At 43.3% G+C, this 26148-nt stretch overlaps 1 protein-coding gene across 2 annotated transcripts in view; it reads right to left on the bottom strand.

Moving 5' to 3' along the window:
* NELL1 (neural EGFL like 1) overlaps positions 1-26148 on the bottom strand; it is a 755554-nt gene that overhangs the window by 671972 nt on the left and 57434 nt on the right. For both annotated transcript variants that reach the window (XM_074372235.1, XM_074372234.1), the window contains exon 3: positions 9920-10070. In XM_074372235.1, coding sequence (XP_074228336.1) covers positions 9920-10070 — 151 coding nt within the window. The remainder of the gene's footprint in view (positions 1-9919; positions 10071-26148) is intronic.

Genomic DNA, 26148 nt, shown 5'->3' on the forward strand with positions numbered 1-26148 from the left:
ATATTTCCTGAATGTTGTTGACAAGGGAGCTTACAGCCTATTAGGAGCACAGTTCTCAATCTAGAGCCTCTCCAGGTTTGCTGGGAATGGGGAGGCCTGCTTGTATACTTTTTTAAAATTAAAAAAAAAAAAATTTTAATGGAGGTACTGGGGATTGAACCCATGACCTTGCACATGCTATAAGCACACACTCTTCCACTGATCTATACCCCCACCTTATCCCATTTGTATACTCTGAAAGCAGCACGATGAGATGTGCAGCAGGGCAAGACTCCAACTTGAACTTTGCTCCCTTCCTTCCAAAATGTAAGCAATTTAACAACTGAAATCACCTACTTTAAATTAATAAGATGTTTCATTGCTAGAAACATGCTGTTCCATCACCCATGGAAAAAGTTTTCTTGGGCAGGAGTCACCAAACCATGAAACACTTTTAGAATTGGCTCCCCCATCTCCTACACTCCATTCTGATCATCTTCAATAAATTACCTGAAAGTGCAAAATAACTTGAGTATTCACTTAAACCATCCATAATCAAGAAGGTGAAACTGCTGCTTATAAATTACAGAATGCATTCCACTAGGTCAACCATTATTTTGGATGATCTGTAACAGTCTCTTGATGTCAGAACCCAAATACCATTTTAAATGGTGACAAGTTCCCAAGATCTACCTTTATCCCTTCTGAAGAATTTGGGAAGGTATTAAAAAATATCTAAAGAAGCCATGAAGCGAGGATGGGAAATGGCACTGGTTGAGTGCCTGGAAACGTGAGGTGTTAGGAACCATTCATCTAAGCGTTCCTGTTGAATCCTCCCAATAACTCCATGACACAGTCATCAATGACTTCACTGTCCATGAAATGACACTGAGGCGGAGGTAAATTTAAGCAACTGCAAAAGCTCATGCATCTGGTAATTGATAGAGCCAGGAATTGAACCCAGGTCTACCTGGCATCAAAGTAGAAAGTTCTTTCCACCACAAGAACTCAAAAACTGAAGAGTATCTTTCAAAACACAAATTCTTTGTAAAGAGGAGATGCCCACTTAGGAGAGGAAGAGGACATTTTTGGCTCCCTAACAGAAGTGTCCCACAGGAAGCTTTTCCTTAGACCTCTCACTTTCAGCTTCCTAGTTAATTATGCTTGGATGTAATTTTATCTACAATTTAGGAATAAAATTGAAAAACAGAAGATTTACCACTGTATCTTATATAGACTTGCGTATACTGGCAGAATGTTCAATTAGATGTAATCTACGTTAATTAAGCTTTCCATTTCAACAAAGCTCTGTATTAACACACTTGAGTCAGAAAAATAAACATTAAATCTGCAGTGCTATTAAGATAGCTCGGCAAGACAGATTCATCTTTGTGGCTCTTCCAAAGTGCTCTATTGGCACTGTAAAAAAATCAAATAAAAATCCATCAAATTAGAAATACAGATCAGAATTAATAACAGAGTGTCCATTCGATTACATAAAAGAATCTATTTCAATTGCTACCTCCAGGTACATTTTCAATTGCCTTTAGATTTAAGTGTTCCATTTCATTTACTCACTTAGGATATTCATGGTAACTCAACTGGCTCAGTGACCTAGGGAGTTTCCAGGTATTGCTGTGCCAAGAAGTTCACTCCTGGTTTGGGGGAATCACCTCCCAAATGTTCCACCTCTGGCTGCTGGAACCCCACAAGGTGAGAGAGATGCCAGCCTTTGGCTAGAAGGAAACTCAGCCACTGAATGAACTTTTTCACCTTTAATTCACTAATGGCCTTGCCTGAGAGTAGCTGGAAGCCTAGGAGAAGTTGGCAACAGTGATTTCCAGAACAGTAAATGCAGTTTTTCTGGATGACAGCTTTGCAACAGGCAGTTGGCTGATTACTCCCCGTGGTGCACAGGATGGCAGGGAGAGGTTCAGATCCAGAATGTGGTTCCCCCACTGCGTTTCATCAGCAAAAGTGACTTTTGACTGGAAACTGAACATCACTGGAAGGTTTGGGTGATAGATACTGTTTTCCTTTAACCAATGAACTAGAGTCAACTGTCTGCTGATCTGGCTACTCCTCAGCATCCAATTTCCACCTTAACATCACCATCATGGCTTTTTTCTTTTTTTTTTTATCATATGCCAAGAACTATGGCAAATGTTTTACAAATACATCTAGTCCTATGCAAGAACCCCAAGGAGTTATTAGTTTCCGTCTCCAGATACCTACACCTTTGCCCTTTTCACTGTCCTGGGTGGCCTCCCACAGGCAGTACATTCAGGGCAGTATTTGTTCCTGGGACAATACATCCCATGTGAACCTTTGAAACTAGCCATGAAATTTCTACGCAGCCCTAATCAGAGATGGACAAGAGGAGTCATCTATTCATTTAATATTTATTTAGTACGTACGGCGGACCTCTGAGTACTGCCTGGGAAAACCGCCTACGTGATGCAGGCTCTTATCTGTGCTACTTTCACGTATTTGGGCACAGACCACATTGGAAACATCCCGAACAATCAGACAGAGGACAGCCTAGTTATTCCAGTCTCCAGGTTCTCCCATCCCTGGCACACTGCTGGAGCGAATTTCCCAGTACTTGTCAACGAAACATGGTACAGGTAACACATGACTTTTCCAGGCCTGGCCCTTAAACCTATCCAAGGAGACTATGACTTAATGCTCATCACAGTGGAAGCTACTAATCTAGCTCTCTCAGAATGTCATAGTTCAAGTAGGAAACAAGAACACGTAAAAGTTATGTAACATCTTTTAGTTGTGTTATTCATCAAGTTTTATCTATACACACAAACTACCCATCTTCTTGAAACATGCCCCCCAATATTGAGCAAGTACAGGAACGAGAAAAAAATGTTGCGATCGCAAATCTCAGAGCACATATTTTGTCATTTAACAATAAAACCAGAAGTCACCCATGAAGTCTTTAATTTAACCACTTTGCAATTTTTAAACGCTCCTTTAACCTGGATCAAAGAGGCAGTTAAACTGAAATTAAGAACTACAGAAAAGTACAGGAAATGAAAACGCTATAGAGCCAGTATCAATGGGCTATATTCAAAGTGATAATCATTAGGAAAATATAAAGACTTCAGTGACTTCACCAGTCAACAGCAAATACGGAAAACAAATGAACTAAACGGCCAAGAAGCTAGTAAAAATACCAAAATGATCAAGAAGAGGTAAGAAGCAGAAATCAATGAAGTTAAAATGAAATAGAATAGACTTGATCAATAAAACTAAGAACTGTTTCATTAAAAAAGGCAATAAACTATACAATCCATGATGAGCTTGGCCAAGAAGGAAATACATATATTTACACTACAAGTTAATAAACCACAAATATAAAAAGTTTATTAAGAATATAATGTCCAACTATTTGCACCCTCCAAATTAGAGAACTCAGTGAAATTCATGATTTCAACAAAATGTAAATTGATCCAAAGAAAAGTTTAAAATTAAATAGAATACCCTAAGAGATGGAAAATGAACATTTTCAGTAATAAAAGATTTCAGCCTTCCTAAACACAAATTATCAGCCTACATTATTTTCAGGCTAATCCTATTAGAAATACTTATAAAAGACGTATTTCCTATATATTTAAACCAGTCTACAGCAGAAAATTCAAAGAGCCTCAAATTAAATCACGTACACAGAAAAACCTACTGTATTTCAGTTATGAGTTAACATTTAAGTGTTTAATGAGTTTAGTGTAAAGTCTTTAGAACAAAGTCTGGCATTTATCAGTGCTTAAAACAGTTAACTATTACTATCATTTTTGTTTTTATTGATTTAGGAATCCTAAACATAAGTAGATGTAAATTTAGTAGTTTAACATTATCAACCCTACTAATGTTATTAATGTTAACAGATGAAAGGGGGAAAAAAACACATTCATCTCAAAAGGTACCCTGAAGAGGGTATTTAATAAAATATAACAGCTGTTCACAATTTTTTGGCCTTTCAGTAAATCAGGAATAGAATTAAATTTTCTTTAGATGATGACTATAAATACATTTATACATATACATACTATACATATACACATATATATTTATATATACAAGCCAGAAATAAAATATAACAGCTGTTCATGATTTTTTGGCCCTTCAGTAAATCAGAGATAGAACTAAATTTCCTTTATATATACATATACACACACTATATATACAAATATAAAATGGATTGATAAATTAGAAACTACCAGACATTATATTAAACACATAAGGAACACGTTAAAGATTTAAAGACAAAGACACAACTGTCTTCTGTCTTCTTCCTGACTTTAATGAGGACCTTTAATCTGATTATTATTCATCACTGTTATGGAGATTGTAGCATCATTAAAAAAAAAAAAAAGGATAGCTAGTATAAATATTGGAATGTGAGAGACAAAACTTCCAATATTTTCAAGTTACAACATTGCATACTTAACAAATCAAGGGGGGGAAGGTCATCTAAAGCAGTAAAAAAAAAAAAAAAATTAAATGCCTGTCACATGGTACACAACCAGAAAATGTTAGCTTAAAAAAAAGCATTCCACATAGCTAATACCTTGAAAGTCTAATACAAAAATCAGATCAAAGGCATCAAAAGAAAACTACAAACCAATACATGAACTTAGATACAAAAATTTTTAACATACTATCAAATTTCTGAATATATAAAAAGGATCACACCACATAACTAAGTGAGATTTGTAATTCCAGGAATGCAAGCTTGATATAACAACAAAAATTAGTATGAAACACCACATCAACAGAAAGGATAAAAACTCCATGATCATCTTGATAGATGCAGAAAACAGCACTTGAAAAAATTCAACACCCTTTCATGACTCAGCAAACTAGGAATGGAAAGGAACTTCCTCAACCTGGTCAGAGCACGTCGGAATGGAAGGGAACTTCTTCAACGTGGTTAAAAGCATCTAAGAAGACCCATAGCTAACATCATACCTCATGGTGAAAACTGAAAGCTTTCCTCCTTAACATCAGGAACAAGACAACTTGTTCCCAACACTTCTGTTCAACCGTGTACTGGAAGTTCTCATCAGGGCAATCCAGCAAGAAGATAAAACAAAAGGCATTCAGATAAGACAGAAATAAAAGTATCTCTGTTTACAGATGACCAAATCTTGTGAATAAAAACTTGAGAAATCCACTAAGAAAATTATTAAAACAAAAGAAGTCAGCAAGGCTGCAGAAGACAAGGTCAACAAGCAAAACATGAGCTGCATTTCTGAAGTATATCTTTTCTGGATCTATGCCACAGAGCAGGACTGCTGGAGCATACGGTAGCCCTATTTTTACTTTAGGGAACCTCCATACTGTTTCCCATGGTGGCTGGACCAATTTGCATTCCCACAATGTAGGAGGGCTTCCTTTTCTCCACACCCTCTCCAGCATTTGTTTTGTAGATTTTTTAATGATGGTCATTCTGACCAGTATGAGGTGATACCTCATTGTGGTTTTGACTTGCATTTCTCAAATAATTAGCAATGTTGAGCATCTTTTCATGTGCAGGTTAGCCATGTGCATGTCTTGTTTCACACTTACAAATTTTTAAGACTTACCACAAAGTTCAATAATCAAAACAGTACTGGCTGAAGAATAGACATATCTCAATGGAATAGAACAAAGGGTCCAGAAATAAATCTTCATTTATGGTCAATTGATCTTCAATAAGAGTACCTAGACAATTCATTGGTCTGCAACAAATGGAGCTGAGACAACTGGTTACTCACTTGCAAAAAAAAAAAAAATTAAATTGGACTCTTACCTCACACCACATAGAAAAAACTGACTCAATTTATCAAAGACCTGAACAAAAGAGCTAAACCTATAAAACGTTTTAAAGAAATCACAGTAGTGAATCTTCTTAGCCTCAGATTAGGCAACGATTTCTTAGACAAAAGTACAAGCAACAAAAGAACTGGACATCAAATTTCTAAACTTTTGTGCTTCCAAGAAAACCCTGAAGAAAATGAAAAGACAATCTACCAAATGCTGGGGGGGGGGGCTGTAAATCAAATCCAATAACGGACATAGAATTACTATTATGAAATCATAAAGACAAAAACCCATTTAAGATGGGCAGATGATCTGAAAAGCCATTTTTCCAAAGAAGATACAGAGCAGCCAGGATTGAAGATACTCAACTTAAGTTGTCATCAGGAAAATGTAACTCAAAACCACAGTGTGATATCTCTTTAGATCTATCAGGATGGCTATAATCAAAAAGAAAGATAATAACTCATGTTAACAAGAACATGGAGAAAACTGGAACCCTCCTACGCTGCTGGTGGGAATGTAACATGGTGCAGGCACTTTGGAAAACAGTATGGGAGGTCCACGAACAGTTCAACAGAGTTACCACCCAATCCAGCAAATACATAACCAAGAGAATAAAAGTATATGTCCACACAAATTTGTACATGAAAGTTCACAGCAGCATTGTAATAGCAAAAAAAAAAAAAAAAACAGAAATAACTCGTGTCCATCAATGGATGAATGAATAAAAGGTGGTATATGCAAACAATGGATTATTCTGCAATAAAAAGTAATGAACAACTGACACACACTGTCAACGAAGAACCTTGAAAACATTATTCTAAATGAAAGAAGCCAGTGACAAAGGAGCACATACTCCATTTATCCATATGATTCCATTTATATAAACTGTCCTAATAGACAAATAGAGACAGAAAGCAGAGCAGTGAGTGCCTAAGTCTAGGGGACTGATGGGGAGATTGGGGAGTGGTAGCTAAGGCATTTCTTCTGGAGGTCATGAAAATTTGCTAAATTGATTTTGTTAACACGCAACTTTGAATAGACTAAAAAAACTAAAGTAACAAAAAAATGAGCTAGGAATCTAATAGTGTCTGTTATATCACAACTGTGGGATATGCTTATTTAATTCACCTTGATCATGAGTGATACACCGAGGATCACACAGGAGAGAACCAAGAAAAGGAGCTGGGAATCCAGTCAACATCTATGGGATCCTTGATGGATTCCAGTTTACCAATCCAGTCTACCAGATCCCTGGATCCTCTGCTGTGGAATAAACCAGAGCCCCATCATCTCTACCTGGTCAAACGTCCAGGCCCCATGTCTACATGGCAATTTGCTTCTCTAGACTCTGTTACCCTGGTAAACAGTAAGAGAAATCTGAAAATGATTAAAGATTCTGCCATATTACAAATGGGAACATCTTTTGTATTATAAAAAGCCTCGTTCCTAAATATACAGCATCATATATTCCTCTCTTGTTTCCTGAATGCCATACTCTCTCTTTAGATGTTAATCTCCTTAAGCATGGAAACCAGATCATCTTTAGTTCCAGCATCCAGGGCATTACAGATCCAGAGTTAATTCCTACACCTGGCTTCAACTGGACCAAACATGGAGGAAGGCACCATGGAATGCAGAAAAATAGGTTCCCCTCCAATTCTATTTCTTCATATTTATTTTGTCTGAGTCAAGATCTGAGGTTTTCCTATTACAATGAAAAATGGTCAGATGCTTCTCCATTCAGTAATCCTCAAGTTCTATTAGAAACCTGCCAGGAAAGTAAGAGAAGGTGGCCTCAGATGACTATGTGGCAACACAAAATTTTTCAAAACCTTTCTTAAAGTAAGATCTGGATTTTTTTTAGATTCCAAAAGAGCAACCCAGAAAATGGAGTTTCAAGTCTTAAGCTGAGACAAGGAGAAGAAATACCTTATTTGTTAAGAGCTGTACACTTAACACACGCTATCTTTCTTCAGCCTTTCAGCAGCCCTGCAAAGCAGATTAACCCAATTTACAGACCAGGAAATTGAGGTCCCAAGACTTAAAACAGCAGGTATCACAAAGTTCGACCTCAACTCCAGCCTTCATCAGGTCTGACTCTGAAGCCTGTGCTCTTTCTATTACATCAGCTGCCCTTCCACTTACTTCTCACCAACTTTGGAAAGTTCTCTGCTTTTTTCAATGGATTAATATAAAGTTGGTATTAGATCAAAATTGGCTGGGAGGTTCTGATGGCAACGTAGGAAGGTCCTAAACTCACCTCCTCCACTGGACACAGAGTCCACAGCTCCCTATGGAACAGTTTCCTTGGGGAGAAACCTAGAGGCTGATTGAACACATGGGGCAAACAAGGAAAGAGCTACATCAAAGCAGACAGAGGCTGGGACACAGTCTCACCATAAACCCCACCCCCAGCTCAGAGATGCACCATCAGAAGGGAACTCAAAACCCAGAGTTTCACCTTGAAGAGCCAGGAGTTTGAACCCCACATCAGGCACCCCAGTTCTTAAGACGTGCACCTCAGAAACAAGTCCCCAAATGCCTAGCCTTGAAAACCAGCAGGGCGCCTGTCCACAAGACCCACAAGGCTGTCATGAGCTGAAAAACAGCTCACATGCTGGGACTAACCCACCTCGGTGCCCAGATCAAAGGCAGCCAATGGTGCCCAGATGTCAAATGAAAGAAGCTCATTTGCTTATAATAAACGGTTGGCCTGAGGGCCAGGCACCTAATTTAACACACTTCCAGGAGCCTGCTGGAACCACCCAGGAGGAAGACCGGCAGGTGCCGTCTTCGCATTCTCTCTCTTCCCGCTCCAGAGGACCATGCTCTCCCAGAAGGAAGCTTCGACACCACCTGCTGCCCTGGTTTTTACAGCTGCCACCCAGGGGACACCCTCCATCACCCAGCTCTGGAGCCCAGGTGGGCTCATGTCCCTGGATCCTATGGGACCGTTAACAGTCAGAGACAGTCCTGGGCAGGCCACCACCCCCAGGGCATTGCACAGACAGACAGCAGACTGAAATGCACCCCCAGTCTTCTCATGAAAGAGTCCAGGGGCTTTGGCCTGGGGAGCAGGCTTCTGGTTTGGCCCACTTCGAGGGGCCTACAAAAGGTGTTCTCAGGGAACGGAGGCTGGTGAACACAATCTTTCTGCTTCCCTCTGCTTTGCTACAGCTCACCAGCTTCCCCCAGAAAGGAGCTTACAACCTTGTCTTAGATTATCCAATCATCACTCCCTAACAGAGTGATCTTTCTCAACCTTAAACCCTTACACGGTTTCCCATTATATTTATCTGGGGACTGGGGTCCAAGGTTTTCAACATGACATCAAAGCTTCGAAATCATCTGGCTTCCAGACACCTCTGTAGGACCACCCATCACAGCCTCCCCAAGCTCCACAGCCCCTTCCCCATACACGCTCTGTGTGCCAGCCACTTACCTACACACACTGCTCCTTCCCCGAAATCATGACCACCTCTTTGTGGAATGCTTTTCTTCCCACCCCTCACTCCTTACGCAGCCTGTCAAACATCTACCCACTTGACTTCCTTATACAACGATCGCCCTTTCTGAAGCCTTTCTTGGCTCACCCCAAAGGTTAGGAGAATCGACAACTACTACCTTTGTTCCCTAAACCCAAGTTTCTAGCACTGTCATCTACAACCCTTCCTGTTACTCATCTGTCCATCTTCCCTACTAGCTTACTCACGTGATCCTTAGTATAAAAATTCTGTATTATTCACCATAACAGTCCCAGTGTCAAGCAGAGTTTTTGCATACAACGCACAATAAATGCTTACTGAAGGTTATTATTAAATATAACTAACTTGCAATGATGACCTAAATATGGACAGAATGTGGTTTCATATGAGCAAAGTCTATCAGAAGATGGAAAAATAGATGAGAAAGACACCGAGTGGTCCCTGGAGAGCCAACAAGAAAACCACTTTGCTCAACGTGTATTTCTCAATGCAGAGTAAATCCATTCACGTGTTCAACAGCCACCAAGCCTCCGTCAGTGGGACATTTTCTTGGAGTTACACCCTTCTGAAATGAATCCCAAGGCACTTTGTATCACCTATTAATCCAGGTCGATTCTGAGGAGAAAGCGCATTCCTACCTGTGTTCCAGCTCTCGGATGGACAGTATCACTCCGGAAGTTGACGCCTTCTGCTGCACGGTGGCCACAAAGGTGAACTCACTTTTATTCCGGAAGAGCTGAATTAATTTCTCGCTCACATGAGGGGCTGCGTGGATCTCTCTTTCTGTATCTAGGAGTCAAGAAGGAAGAGCAGGAGAAACAGGAGGGGAGACAGAAGGTGGGGGGAAGGAAGGAAGAAATACAGAAGGGAAAAGAGGAAGAACACAAGAAGGAGGAGGAACACAAGAAGGAAGAGGAGAAAAGACGTACAGTTAAAAACGCCTTGTCTAGGGGATCCAGGGTGCGTTTTCCCTTCTCCCCTCTCGTCAACAGTTTCCATTTTCAAGTGCCACCCACCACTCCACACAGCTGCCTGCTTTCAATGCAAAGACTGGAAATGCCAACTCGGCCACTGTTCCCACTTGTCACTTTGACAAGTTCACAATGGGCCAGCCAGTGATCCTGTGGCAGGAATTTTGACGGGACACTGAGCAATTTGGCCTGCTGCAAAGAGATTAAGTTGCTGTAAGAAAAGGAAGAGGCAGGCAGATAAATGGGGTCCAAAATTCAGAGAATCCTGCACATAACAGGATCCAGTGCCACTCAGCAGGCTCCAATTTCACTTCTCCCGTGACCTCAGTTTCTCTCTCCCCACAAGGCATCTAGGGAAACCTGTCCTCACCTGGTCCCCAGGACAGATTTACTAGAGCTAATAACGCTGGACAACTCTGCTTTTACTTAAAGAATAAATACAAGGCAGGCCCGTGGTTGTGAAGTGTGCCTGGAATTTCTCCATAAACATGCAGTGGGTGATGGTCCTTATGAAAAATTTATTAAAGTTGAGGCCAGTGCAGCAGGCCTAGAGGTGTGTGAGTCCAGCTGGTCCCACTGCTGGACAGGAATCTTTCTGCAACATCCGCACCATGAGAGAGATCCCGATTCCATACTCAGCCTCACCCTTGTCATGATAAACTGGGTGTCAATCTCATTCTTCTACACTAAACTTCCTGGCATCAGAAAGTGGGCACCAAGGAAGCAGAGCTAGAGAAAACGATTCAGGGGATGCCAATCGAACACCAAGGATGTGCATCCTCTGACTGTAGGGTGATAACTGCTTGGGTTTTCTCCCAGGACTGCACAATTCAACACAGAACTGCAAAGGCTGCGTTTCCCGAGCAACATCACAGACTCGTATGTGACCCTGAAGAACCTCATCCTCAAGAGTGGCTTTTAACAGAAAGAAATCCTTGAATTCTTGACCTCAGGCTTCAGTCTTCTCATCTACAAAACGAAGGGGTGGACTGGGCGATTTCTCAGGGCCTCCCCAGCCTCCGCTCCTGTAATTCTACACATTGCTGTTTCAAGTTTGCAGCGGAGATCATCACAGTCTTGCAGCCACAAACATCTAGGCTACAGACGGAGGGGAGCAAGGTTGGGCCTCTACCATGGAGACACCCAACCAAGAACACTCCACCCACATGAAACCTACCTGAACGACTTTTGCTTTTCTGCCCAAAGGCCTTCACTACTTTACTACTAAGCAGCGTGCTGTCAGCTTTTGTCAAGGGCTGGGATAAGAGATAGTACTTAGGGAACGTTTGAAAAAATACCTGGTTCTAGAGATTAACATCTGTGCTTGCTTTTTTTCCTTTTTTGCTCATCCATTAGGAATCAACTGATGCGTAATGGCTGCCTAGGGAGCTCACAGAGGATCCTGAAGCTTGGGCCCAGTGAAGAGGGCCATGATTGACCAGCAATGCCTGCTGGTGGAAAGGGGTATGACTGTCCTATCAGACATGCGTGGCCTCATCTTTCACTCAATTCTCCCTGGATGCTATCACCAAGCCCCATGGCCAATGATCCCCAAATTTATATCTGCAGCCCCAACCTCTCCCTCAAGCAGCAAACTCATATGCAATATCCTTCTTAATATCTCCATGTGGAATGTCTGAGATCATTTCAAGTTGTATCCACCCACAGAGCTCTTGTTCTCTCCCCCAACCCTCTTATCAACTCCTGGGAACTCCTGTCTTAGTAAATGGAACTACCCACTTCCTCAGGCCAAAACACTAGGAATTGTCCTTGATTTATTCTTTTCCTCCACCCTCTGTATTCAATCTAAGAGCACGTCATGAGGGCATCCATGTCTGGTATCTGTTCATTTCTTCCCAACTCCACTCTTAGAACTCCTGTCCAAGCTGCCATCATCGCTCCAACAGCTCCCCAACCGGTCTCCCTGCTGCCATACTGCCTTCCCTTTTCCATTCTCCATCACAGCAGCCAAAGTGCTCTTCTTAAAGCAGAAGTCAGAATCACTTCTGTCTCCTGCTTAAAAGCTTCCACTGGCTTCCCATTGCTTCCAGGATAAAATCAGGCTCTTTAGCATGACCTGCGTGGTCACACATCAGCTGACTCTTGCCTTCCTCTCCTGCAGCTCTCACTGCAAATGCAACCTCCTGCTCACTCCCTCCAACGCAGGCCACCTGGGTTAGTTTCTCCATACCACTCATCACAGTCTATACATTGTGATCAATTACTTCCTTACACCACATATCACAATGTTGGTTTTTGTTTCTTACCGTATTTTCTTTCTTTCCCCACCATACTATAAACTCCACGAGAGTAGGCATACTTACTTATTCATTGTTGTATCCCCAGTTCTTAGTGGCTGGCAGGAAGCAGACAACCAAAAAAGATTTATTGGATCAATTAACTAACGTATTTTCCACTTATGTCATTTATATTGTTACTTCAAGTAGCCACAAATATTATAGTCAGAAAGTAGTATGTTACCTTTTGAAAAAGTAGGAGGTACATAGGTATTTCTTAAGTGCCAGTGCTGATCAACTTAAAATGATTTTCAGTACCAGTTCAGCCTACTTCTCCTTGTAAGCCACCCCAGCTAACAGTCATTAATCCAATCCAGCCAGACTTCTGTTCACTCAACCCTCCTAGAAAGCTGAACATTTCTTTTGCTGGCTTTTCTTATTGCTCATTATAAGTGATTGGCACATTGAAGTAAAGAGACCCCATTAGCACTCAGAGTGAAATGTAAAAAAAATCTATTTTGATAAATTGAGACTTTATATACATTCTCTTTCAAAAAAGCTCTTTCGAAATAACTGTTTACCATAATTCAGCCACTAAAAGAACCTAAGTAATCCTACGACTTCTTACAATATAGAGGCAGTAACTGGGACCAGCGTTCAAGGAACTGAAGACTACTCATTTCTGCTGATAACTAAGCTGTGTGACCTGGGATAAGATTGACCTCTCTGAGCCTCACACACCGCATCAGGAAATTGAGAGGATGGAACTCTATGATCTCCAAGTTCTTTTCTAGTTTCATCATTTCATTTCTGTGAATCACTTTACTCTGCTCCTAGCCACACAGCAAGAGGGTAAAGAGGGTATTTTCCATCTATATCAGGTTCTGTAATTTTTCTGATTTTCCCAATCAACATAAACATCAAGTTGTCTATTACTGAAAATAGTGAATGTCACATACTTTACAGTAGCGTTTTTTTTCCCCTGAAGTTAATAGAGCAACCAATGAAAACCAGTTAATGAGAACCTACAGTGAACACTGCACTTCTATATGTAACACTTATAACATGTGTTTGCTGTATTGAGAATACTCAAGTCTGCTAGAAAAGAACGAGAAAGACAAGTGGGATGGAGAAAACTCATAGGAAGTGTTAAATATAGATCGCAAGTTAGAAACCTGTGAAAGGTATTAAATGTAGATCCAATAAATGAAACATAAGTATGTTCAGATTAAAAAACTGAATAAAGAGTGTCACTTAGAATGAGATGGGAGGACCAAGTCATAGTGTACAAATGTCACCTTCAGAATAGAGCTATATGGGAAATATACACAAAATCTTATGGTAGCTCACAGAGAAAAAAATGTGACAATTAGTGTGTATATGTCCATGTATGACTGAAAAATTATACTGAACACTGGAATTTGACAGATTGTAAAATGATTATAAATCAATAAAAAAATGTTAAAAAAAAATAGAGCTATGTCATCCTTATCCTACAGCCATCTTTGACACCCATTCCATTCCCATTCTGGCCCCACATGTACTCTGTCTGAGAAATGCTAATAAAACCCATCGCTGCTCATGGAATTAACTGGTGGACTACAGCTGTGGCCAGAAGCACTTGCCTGAGTCTCTCCAACAGAGAAAGTGCATTGGCACTAGGTAACCTCCCCACCCGCTGAACCACCCCCCCCTTTTTTTTTTAAAACTCCCTTTTTTTTAAATAACCTCAGCTCCCGTCCACGTAGCCACAGCATCAGAGAGGAAGCTGATGGGGCAGAGAGAGAAAGACTGAAAACTAGCAACAAGGCATAACTCAGTAACCCAATGGGGTCGCCCATCCTTCTCCCCTCCCCCGACCTGTCCCCTGGCCCACTCCCCTTCCCCTGCTTCCTTCTGGGTATTTTTCATTGATTTGATAAGCCACACATTTCAAGCTTCTGAAAAATCTGGTCTACCTGTGAGGCTTTCTGTTTAGTGACCTCTGAGAGTACACTTAGAGACTACCGCTGCATCAAGGTAATTTTCCACACAACCACCCCTTACAGTGAACATTTTACACTAAAAGAGGGAAAAAAAAAAAAAAAGAAGAAGAACGCTGTTCCAAATACTCAAAGAAGTTTTACATGATCTAGTTAAAAGTGCTAACTCAGCAGCAAGGGTTAAGTGCTTTTTCCTTCCTGGGATGAAATGGCTCTACCTGGCCAATTTTAAAGAAAGACTAAAAATGCTAATGTGATGATTAAGCATCAGATTAAAAAAAACGTGTTGGGTGAAGGGAGGAGGTTGAGGAGTCGAGGAGAGAAATTAAAATGACGGTGTTCACATGCTCTTCTCTGCCTAATATAGAAGCAACTTCATTTCCCTTCTCCCTGACTTAATAGGATGAGGAGGGTGGTGATTTTCGTTGTCAACAGGTACCTGTGTTAACTCTGTGCCAGGCACCAGAGAAAAAGTAAAAATACAGTTTCTGCCATCAAACACAGTTATGTAAGCAAGACAGCTACCTGGTGACAACAGGTAGAGTAGGACAAGGCACACAGGAAGGAAGGGACTCGGGGAGGCTGGGAATGACATCGCACAGGATGTGACTTTGAGCCTGAGTCAGTAAAGATGAGTAAGCATTTACCAGGCGGAAGAAAGGAGAGAAGAGGGCACTCCCTGCAGGAACACTATGAGGCTGTGAACACCCATGTGTTTTCCACTATCCTGGCACTTGTCTTTCTCCGCAAGCCTCTCTCACTAGAAGTCCAGCAGGAAACCATCTCTTCAACCTCATACTGGAGAGAACTCTCCACTGATCAGTGGGTCAGGGAAGCAATGGCAGCAGCAGCCAGAAATAGGACAAAACCAACACCCCAGGGCAGCCCGCCTCAGCATTGACTGACGGCGAGTTCAGGCCACGTCTTCATAATCACAGCGTGTTTACACCAAGAACCTCAACACAGGAGAATCTTGACAGAGACAAGGCGCGCATCCTTCCAGCCTGCGTCCCACCTAAGCTTCTGGTTAAAGATTGGCCCCAAGGGATAAAGCAACATTTGCTAATATGAGATGACAATCGTCTTTTCATTTCTAAGAACAGAGGAAATTTGCCATTTCAGAGCTGCCAACGGTCCGCAGGGCGATTCCCACTGTGGGGAGGGAGGCTCACCTCCCGCTGTCAGGTCCTGCGGCCCTTCTCTGAGCACTTCAGATGTTATTGATCCAAGCACCTTCAAAGCAGCAGGAATCACAAGCACAAAGTAGTAGCGACACCAGGAGACTCCCACTTAATGTGTAAGGGATTTCTAGCTCCACCAAGTTCACAATGACAATTCAAGAAGCCTCCATTAGCTCCAGAAGCCAGAGTGATAAAAAGCATACAGGTGTACAGCTCATTATGGGGCCAAATGCAAGGTTAACTGCTCTGCATGTATCATCTTACAATCATCTTGGGAGTAACTACTATCACTTTTTCCTACTTTACAGATGAGAAAACTAAGGCTTACAGAATTTAAGTGACTTTCTAGTAGACACCAGACTAGGAATCCATGGCTCTAAGCTTCCAACCTGGCAGGCTGGATCCACATGCTACCCTCACTGCGCTGCATCTGTTGTCAGCCCATACGTATGACCTCAGTGCTCGGTGCATGCGGAAAAGGGACAAGTCACCATCATATACCCAGTGCCTGACACCGTATTCACTCAGGAAACATATACAATCTATTTGTATAATCCCTATGAGCTAAATAACATCCTCCCATTTTACAGGTAAAGAAACTGAGGCACAGAGAAGTTTTATGGCTTGTCTAGGGTCCCACGGCACGTGACTGGAGACCAAGTTGAGTCTTGCCCCAGCAGAGTTGATCATGACATCCATGGTATTTACCTGGCAACCCTGCTTCCGTTTTCATCTTCCTGTTTTTCCTCTCTCCCACCCCCTTATCCTGCACTCCAGCCACACAAGCCTCCCATCCCTTCTTCCCAGTGCAGTGTTCCTCCCTCCCCACCTTGGTACATTCCCACCTGTAGCGACCTCTCATTTTTCCCTCTTCTGTGGGGACCAGCCCAGGCCAACTCAGATTCCCTCCATTGTTTTCATTATACTTCTTGTAAATATCAAGGCTTTATGTGTCTAGTCATTACACGTCATCATTTCATTAATAGCGATCATGCCCCAAAAGACTAAATTCCATGATGAACAGTTTATCAACGGATACTCACACTCAGCATTGGTGCCTGGCACGAGGTAGAACCTCAACAAGTGTTTTCTGCATTAGTAATTAACATATCTTGACTCCAGTCTTGAACACAATACAACAAAGGAGGTTTACCAGAGACTCTCAACTATAACCCCAACCTGCTGAGAATAAAGTACATTAAAATAATGAGCTGCCTAAGAAAAAAAATCAGCTGAGCACCCCTAATTCCTCCATTCGGGGACAAAACCCAAAGAACCCTGTGACACATGGTATCAATCAATTTTTTGTAATTACTATGTGACTCCATCAGAAGCAATTCAGGTGCCTCCATAATTTTCCTAATTAGATCGGCATAGTGGAGGAGCTGAGCTCTTATAAACATTTTAAAATATCAGTTAAGGAAAATCAATGTATCGCCTTTTCACTAAGAAGTTAGCAAAATGATCACTCCTCTTTAGGATGCCCCCCTACATTGGCACCATAACCTACCCTTCCTCAAGTCTCCCCCCTCATCCTCATCCTTCCACCCCCATCTCAGTTGGATGCCTCAAAACAGAGATAGAGGTAAAGCATGGACGCCAGCTCTATCTGAATCACAGGACAGGAGAACAAAAGGGAAAGGTCTGATGAAAAGACTTTAATTGAAGATTGCACTGTATAAGCTACAAACCTGCACTTATAAGATAAGTTCCAGGGATGTAATGAACAGCCTGGTGATTGTAGTTTAATACTGTATTGCATATTTGCAAGTTGAGAAGAGAGCAGATCTTAAAAGTCCTCATCACAAGAAAAAAAATTATTTAACTATGAAAGTTGATGGATGTTAACGTAATGACCTAATCATTTTGCAGTATACATACATCAAATCATTGTTTTATATATACACACAATGTTATATGCTAGTTACATCTCATTAAAACTGAGGAAGACTGCATCATATAGCAAAGCTATCCAGGGAATGGTTATAAATTAAACTGTATACACCCAATGGAAAATCACATAGGACAACACAGTAATATCAAAGGTATTAGAATAACATAGGAAATTCCTAGGCAATAATGTCAGACATAACTTTATGTACAACATTGTATCAGGTATATAAAAATTTTATTTACTGATGGAGAGCAGAAAGATAGAAACAGCCTTCAAAGTGTTCGCACTGGGAGCTAACCTGGGTGATGTTTTTCTTCTTTTCACATACCTGAATTTTCCAGATCTTCTCTGATAATTATTTTAAGGAAAAATCAATTTTATGCTAAAATATAAGAGCACATTCTAGAAATGAGGGAGAAGCAAAAAGGGCACCCTACAAGAGAAGAAAATAAGCCCCAGTCACCTTGTTTTCAATCATGCAACTGTGTCTCTTTGAATCAGTGAAAGCGCCCGTCTCCCTCCAGCCAGCCTCAACCAAGATGTGGCTTCCCACAGACTACCACTCCACTGCTTAGGGCAGGGGACCAGTCAGCTCCCAGAATCACCTGCTAGACCATTTCAACAGGGACCCCCAGCCCATGACAGCTCAGGCTGATGGGACTGAGGTGTATTCTGGCAATAACTGACAGTCAAGCCATCTCAGGTGTCACTTTAATCCACACCGACAGTCAAGAGTCCAAAGACACAGAGGTATGCCCACCACGTGGGATATGAAGACACACAGAAGGCTGTCAAGTACAGGCATGTCCCCAGCATGGGATACTCTGGGTTGTTATAAAAGACACGAGGACAGTCCTTGTCCCTGCCCTCTGCAAACTACTCCCCCAGCCATCTCATCATTCACTCATTAACTCTTCACCTTCAAGACCTTTACTAAGCCCTCTTCTGAACCAGGCACTATGAACGTAAAACTGAGAGACATCTTTTAGGGGCTAAGAATCTAGTAATAAAGACACAAACAGAAATGAACGGAGACTATTCCATTGTTCAGTCCACAGGCATAAAAGAAAAGTGGGCACGCCCAGGAGGCAACACTGGGCTAGAATAACCTGGAGCAGGACCAGAGAGCTGCCCCTCAGAGACCTGATCCCCCTTATAAGGGGCAGGGCAGGGCAGCGGTTCAGCACTCAGGCTGAAGGCTCAGAAATCTGCATGCTTTAACACTGCCAACGTATTCACACACACCATCACACTTCATATTCATAATAACCCATTGGGGGAGGTATTAACCACCTCACTTTATGGATAAGAAATCTCTGGCTTGTGGAGTTAAGTGCCTTGCCCAAGATCCCACTGCCAGCAAGTAGCAGAGACATGACTTCTAACGCCAATTTTTCAGCTTCTTCTGTATACTTCTGCAAGACTTCCCAAATCCTCAGACAAGAATCACTAAACTTCTCCACTCCAATGCCAGGTCTCCCCTATCTAAGGGACACTCCTTCTCCAAAACCCTAAGCTACCCCATATATGGAGGGTGCATTCTCTACTCTGCTTAAAAAGTTTGGAGCAGTAGCCTGACCCAATTATAATGCGCTCTCTTTTGCGCACAGTCCTGATGCTTAGACTTAAGAGGAGTATTTTCAGTGCTGCTCTGGCCTTGACCTTGCCACATCTACTCAAACTCAACAGTAAACAGTAGGGCATCATGTTCAACCGCCAAGCTCTCTAATTTATGATTATTCATGATAAATCATTTTTACACGTTGCTTCCAACGCTGTTCAGGAATAAAATCTGCCCGCATTGAAATGCAGTGATTTTAATATGCAAACCTCCTACAGAGATGATGTCTCATTTTAATTATTGTTTCGGTTTAATGGGTTTTCATTAAATTAGAGGATGGAGCAATTATGAGGGTGAACAGCTCATGTTTCAAAGGTAAGCTCCCGTGGCTTTGTGGGCAGAGACAGTTGCAGCATAGAGAAGCAGAAAGCAACTCTCTTCCAGTTAAGCCTGTGTTTCTGCCTGCTAGAAAACGCTGCTGGCTATTTCTTTTCCCAGCTGCAAGGGACACTGCGCATCTCCTCACAGTGATAGGCAAACAGCTCCAAGCATGTGTTTGACTTAAGGTATCTTAATCACCTAACTTTTCTATCAGAAATCCAAGCTTCCCTGCTCATCAGGCTAGAAAGCGCCCTTTACAAGCTCACAGCCTGCAAAGCTAAGTGTCAGACCACAGGAAAGTATTCCCAATGAAATTGTCTTTCCTCTCACATGCAAGTAATTTAATTGGTTTTGCGGATTAATGTCTGGGAAATCAGTCCAACTGGGAAATCGGTCCAACTTCAGCACAAGCCGCGCTGACCAAAATCCTATGAATTAGCAAACTGTCAGAGACCCAGTGAGAAACGACTTTGGTGGCCTCACAGATGTTTCAGCCCAGAAACCATACAAATTCAGCACTCAGGGATCCACAAGGCAGCAGTGCCTCAGACAGAGGTGAAGGAATGAATGAGAAGTAGGGAATGAGGGGAGGGTGAGAGGTAAAATCTGCTTTCTTGGGGTTCCGGTGGTCAGAAGTGAGGGGTAGGACTCCACACTAGGGGGTAGTGGGGGCTCTCCATTGCAGGAGTCTGCCCCTGGGGAGGGAGAGAGCTAGGCAAGCTTCAAGTGTGCAATTTCTTTCTCTCCAAGTAAGCCAAAGGAAAAAGACAGGGAAGCTACAGGGGGTCCTTCCAGAAGTAATTGGCCAATTAGGTTAGGGCAGGCCTGGTCACTACATATGCCAAGAAAGTAATACGGGAGGGCCTCTCTATGCTATGGGAAAGAGCAAAAAATATGTATCTATTCCACAACAGAGAGAAATCATAAAGCAGCATCAGCCTCAGGTAAGCCAGCAGGAACTAAGTGATGGATAAGGTACCCTCCCTGCTCAGCACCGCCCTCCTCCAAGCCTGATACTGACCACCGGCCGTGGCCCATCCTTGCCAGCGTGGCTGCTGGAGAAGGTTCTGTGCTGTTATTTCAAGTGTCTTGAGTATTTTCCAAGGATAAAAATTTAGAATTCCTCAGTGGAATGGTTTCTTTTCAGAGTCTTTATGTCTGCTGCCCCGAACAGCACATCATTGGCTCTTAGATCACGTGCGTTAATCTAATTACAAGCCTTGTTAGCTAATTAGTTCCAGAGTCACTGCTGGGGAGGTCTCCCACACTATTTTTGTATCTTCATTGGCCACAGGGTGTCTGCTTTCTGAGGAAAATGTGCAGTTACTGGACTCTCAATCCTGTGAGGCAGGGCAGTATGGCTTTCTGGACACCTGAAACTCCAGGCTTTGAGCAGAAGCTCCAAGAAATGTGGGCACGTGTGCAGAAAGGGGCTCTGGGTGTGGTTTCTGGCAGACCTGCTATACTCCTTTGAAAACTGACTTCCTCTTGAGAGGCTTTTATTCCAATCTTATCAAACATTAATGTCACCCTTAAAACGAATCGTTGGAAATGCAGCTTGCCCAAACTCAAAACCAACTGCTATCTGGCTCCTGGATCCTTCTCCACCAATTTCCCATGACAACCCTCCCAAATGAGATCTACAACCAAGGGCTCAAATTACAATCCCCATTTACTGAGGCTTTTTTAAAGAAAGGAAAATGTTGATTTGGGGGGAAACTGGTCTTTGATCATTGTTGCAAATAATTCGGCTCTGTTGTGTCCTAGGGTAAGAACACAGGGTCAGTTTTCAGTAAATTACTCCTTCAGTGTATGAAATAGCATCTTTGCGATAGTTCATCTCAAAGGGGGCCTGGTAGGTTTCCAGACAATCTTTTCCACCTGGGTATGATCTGACTTAGCCAACAGATAACCATTTCGGCTCCCTGAACTACCCCCACCACGAGATCCTTGGGCAAGCGCCTTGGGGCCGCAGGTGAGCCCTGGAAGTGCAGAGCATGTGCCATGCCTGGGGCCGTGCTGGGCTTGGTGAAAAGTTCCCAAGGCAGGCATGCAATCTCAACTCCTCCCACCTGGAGCCCCAGTCGCCTTCTCCATGCCTATGCAAAGCCCGCCCATCTCTGGAGGCCCAACCCAACTCCTCCAACTCCGTGAAGCCCTGGAGCCCCAGTTCAGGGTGGTTTTCCCCTGACACTTCCACTCACCCATTCAAACGCCTGTTTGTGGAGTGTGTTGTCTGTGGCTGGCTCTGTGTCACCATGCATAAGACAAACTCGGTCTGGGGAGAGACATCCAGCCAGCATATGCAGCTCCACTGACCAGTACCACCCATTGTGACACATCTTAACATCCTGCATCTTACCAAGTTCAATGGCCAGGCCTCTATCCTCAGCCTACTGACCTCTCAGCCACCTCCCAACAGTCGTCCTCTCCCTCCTTTTCAAAGCATTCTGTCTTTCTGGCACTGCATCCTGCTGGTTCTCCCCCTACCTCCCCGGCCATCTTAAGACTCCTTCAAGTCCTCCTCTGCCTGCTCTCTAACTAGCAGGGGAACTCAAAACACATCCACCCGCAAGCCCTGAGCTTCACCTCCATCCCCACGGAGACCCTCCTTCCTCGACTATAACACTGCAGCAGCCGCCAAATGCCAGCTTGTTTCCACTTGTGCCTTCCCCTACTCCCCTCTCCTCCCCTCTTTTCCTGACTTTCTCTCATGAAGCAACTGGGAATCAAGAAAATCCTTTTCAAACTTAAATCACATCCTATCAATCATCTCAACCCCTTACTTTAAATCCTCAAAAAGCTGCCTGTATTAATTTTCTATGGCTGCTTCAACAAATTACTGCAAGCTTTGTAGCTTTAAACAACACAAGCTTACTATCTTACGGTTCTGGAAGTCAAAAGTCTGAAATGAGTTTCACCAAACCAAAACTAAGGTGTTGGCAGGGCTGCTCCCCCTCCAAAAGCTCTAGGGGAGAATCCATGTACCTTGCTTCTTCCAGCATTCCTTGGTTCACATCCCCATGTTAACCTTCAAAGTCAGCTTTGTAGCGTCTTACCACCTCTCCCCGCTTCCATCTTCACATCATCTTCTCTCTCTGACGGACCTTCCTGTTTCCGTCTTATGCAGACGCTTGTGATTATATTCAGCCCACCTGGGTAAGCCGGGCTCATCTCCCCACCTGAAGATCCTTTACTTAATTACATCTGCAAAGACCTTTTTGTCAAGTAAAGTAACATATTCACAGGTTTCTGCGGATTAGGACATGGATATCTCTGGTGGGGCGGGAGGCAGTCATTTCTCAGCCTACCACACTGGGCAATGAAATTTAAATAAGACTCTAAGTCCTTACAAGGGGCTGAAAGACCCTGCATGACTTGCTTCTGCTGCTGGGGCTGAAACAAAGGCCAAGCTTTTACTTCAGCCCTTGGCCACGCCCTCTGACCGCCTCTGGCCCCTCCACCCACACTGGCCATCCTCGTGCCCCTTAAATTTGTTTGAGCCCAGGGTATTTATATCAGCTGTTCCCAATATGTCAGCTCCGGAGCAAAACAGCCCCGGCTCAATTCTCAGCTTTGCTACTTACTGGACCTAACCTTGGCCAAGTGATTTACACCTCCAAGTGCCCCTTTTTTCCTTTCTGTAAAGTGGGGCTCATAATACCCATCTCCTTTGTAGGATTATTATGGATTACTTCAGGATTAAATGAGTTAGCAAAGATAAAGAATTTACAGCAGCGCCTAGCACGTAAAAAGTGTTCATTGTTAAGAATGTAAGTGATCGGGAATAACATTATTACCTTTGCATGGTTGACTTCTTCATTCAGGCATCGGCTCAAATACCACCTGCGCAAGGAAGCAATAATCCCCAAAACTCCTACCTCAAGTCAATTCTTTCCTTCTGTCTCTCTTCAGTATTGCTGTCGGCAGCCTTAAGCCAGTAGGCCGTGGGGCCCAGCCTCAAGCTCAGAATAGCCTGCACCTGGTAAGGAGTAAATATACGCATGCGCCAGTAGCGTGAGTCAGCATTATAAACAATGCGCATGCGCGGGCAGAATATACGTAAAAAGGACAAGTGCGCCACACCCGCACAGCGCCATCTTGTTGAACTCGGGGAACGTGCCGCCGCCGCCCGCCACCTGCTTGTACTGCAATAAAGTGCTGTTTTGCTCCATGTCGGCTCCTCCGGCCTTCTTCCAGTTGGGGCAGCTCACCGCCTCGAATCCCTCTGACAATTGCTGTTTCACTTCCTTTGTAGTATACATGACTATGGTTACTGACTGATGAGTACGCTTGTCCACTGGGATTGCTCACCTCCGCTGGAACTGAAGCTTCATGATCTCAGATTTTGTCTTTTCTCTGCTACACCTCCAACACCCAGAACAGCACCTATCACATGGGTGCACAATAAAAATTTGTTGAATGAATGAATATGATGTATTTCTGGTTCTCTCCCCGCTGCGCCTGGACCAAGGCCCCCCAAGGGCAGAGCGTCTTCTTTCTATTCCTCCTGCACGATCAGGACCCAGCACCCTGGCTAGCACAGCGCAGCATCACAGACTCACAGTTAACGCTTGCTGATTAACCATGATGTAAGCGAGCTTTAGAGAGAAAGGTTCAAAACAAAAGATTTTTCTCTAGCCAGTTACTCAAAGACTGAGAGAGAAAGGATTTTCCAAAGTTACACATTGGAAAACAGCAAGATTCAAAGCAGAAGTCCAAGAAGCTACACTCTCAAGCTTGCCCTGTCCCCAGCACACACCAGTAGGTCAGACAGTGTTCTAATGATTGTGAGATCTTCCATTTAAAGGAAATATTAAAAAGGATACTTTGGCTAGCTTGTGCACGAAATATGCAACTAAAAGCCAATTGCTGGGGAGACCTCTGCCAAGCCCTGAGGACTGATCACAGTGTGTCTCTCCTTTGCCATGACACCTGTGGTTCATAAACACCTAAGCAGGTGGGGCTTTCTCCTTTAATATATCTCACCCCAGGGGATTCAGGAAAGCAGTCTGGGTGGAGCTAGCATTGCAATTTATTTGTTTAAGTATCTCCAATGATTGTGAGGAGCAGCCACAGCTGAGAACTGGCTCCTGCGTTGTGTCCTGGCTCCAGGTCCAAAGTGGTAAACTGACCAGCCTCAGGCCAGATGCAGCACTAGCATGTTGGTTTAGCCCCCAGTGCCCTCCACTGCTCTCCCAATCCACAAACCACATTGCCACAAGTCCAAGGTGCCACAGATTACAAGATACACCATTATTTTACACACCATAAAAAGAAAACAAAAAGCTCTCAGTTATGACTTTGAGACACCATTGATCATAAGCCCATGTCTCACATAACTATGAAATCATGAATGTGTGGGTGTCTTAGGATCAGTGGAATACAGTATAAGAATTCCCAGATTTCATATCAAGATCCAGACCTCCAGTGAAAAATAAAAAAAACCTAGCAACAGGGCCCACATTCCGACAGGTAACAATGCAGTGAATGCCAGCACTGAGGAGATGCGGGGCACTGCGCCATGTCAAGCAGCTGGCTGAGTTCCCTTGCTCGTGCACCCATTCAGCAGTGACCTGGCTGACCCCCCATGCATCTGGGATTGCAGCCTCCCCCCAGCATGGCGCTAGTGTGTACTGGGACCACACAATCCATATACATCCAAGCCTCACACAAACCTTCCATTCCCTGCTCTCCTTGCTCCTTTCTGGCACCACAGATGCAGGTGCTGGGACCTGGGTAACAGGTATCACTGAGGTTTGCACCCTCTCAGCCCTTGGTGTGGCCAGAAAGAGCACTTTTGGTAAAAAAAAAAAAAAAAAAAAAAAAAAAAACCAGCCTCTTGTCTTTTCCCCAGAGTGATGTACAAATATAGCCATTTTCCTCAGCTGCCGTGACGTGAAAAAGGCTGGGAAACACTGCCTTGTGTTGAAGCTGAATTTGGGATCAGAAGATCTGGGATCCACCATCAGTCCTGGCACATAACACCTGAGTATCAGGTCATTCAATGCCCTGAAACTCAAGTGCTCCTCCATTAAATGGTGACTCATATGACGATAATACTTATATCACAGGATCTGCATGATGAATACATGTAATCATCTACGTGAACAGTGTTTGAAAATGTCTGTCACCGTCACTTTCTTCCCCATCTGCATGCCAGGGACAGGCGACACCATACAAGTTGGGCACGCATGGAGTCGATGTCAGGAAGGCTTTCTCTCACCAGTTTTCTTAAGTCACTTACAATCCAGGAGTGTGAACAGGTGGCGAGGATCCAGGACGACGAAAATAAATCCTGAGGGAGGAAAGATCTCACACTGAATCCATAAATACTTTGGACCAGTGCGGGGGAGGCCACACGCATAAGGATGGCGTGGGTTGAGAGGTGTCTCCGAATAAACGAGGAGCACCCAAGCCCTGGGGCAGTAGAGGGAAGCCCGTGGAAAAGCAGCATTTTTTTCTCATAAAGTTGACTTATCTCTTTTCCAAAGTGCCTTGGCTCACTTTGTCAAATTCATGATGGAAACCGAGAGCTCCTTCCCTAAACTCTTTGTTGCTGTCCCACAACATCAAGAGGGAGTAAGGTGTACTTTTAAGTGGGCTTTCCCTGCCACCGTACCCCCACGTCTCCCCACGTCCGGCAGACCACACAATCCA

This window comes from Camelus bactrianus, chromosome 10 (genome assembly GCF_048773025.1).
Source record: "Camelus bactrianus isolate YW-2024 breed Bactrian camel chromosome 10, ASM4877302v1, whole genome shotgun sequence".
NCBI lineage: Eukaryota > Metazoa > Chordata > Mammalia > Artiodactyla > Camelidae > Camelus > Camelus bactrianus.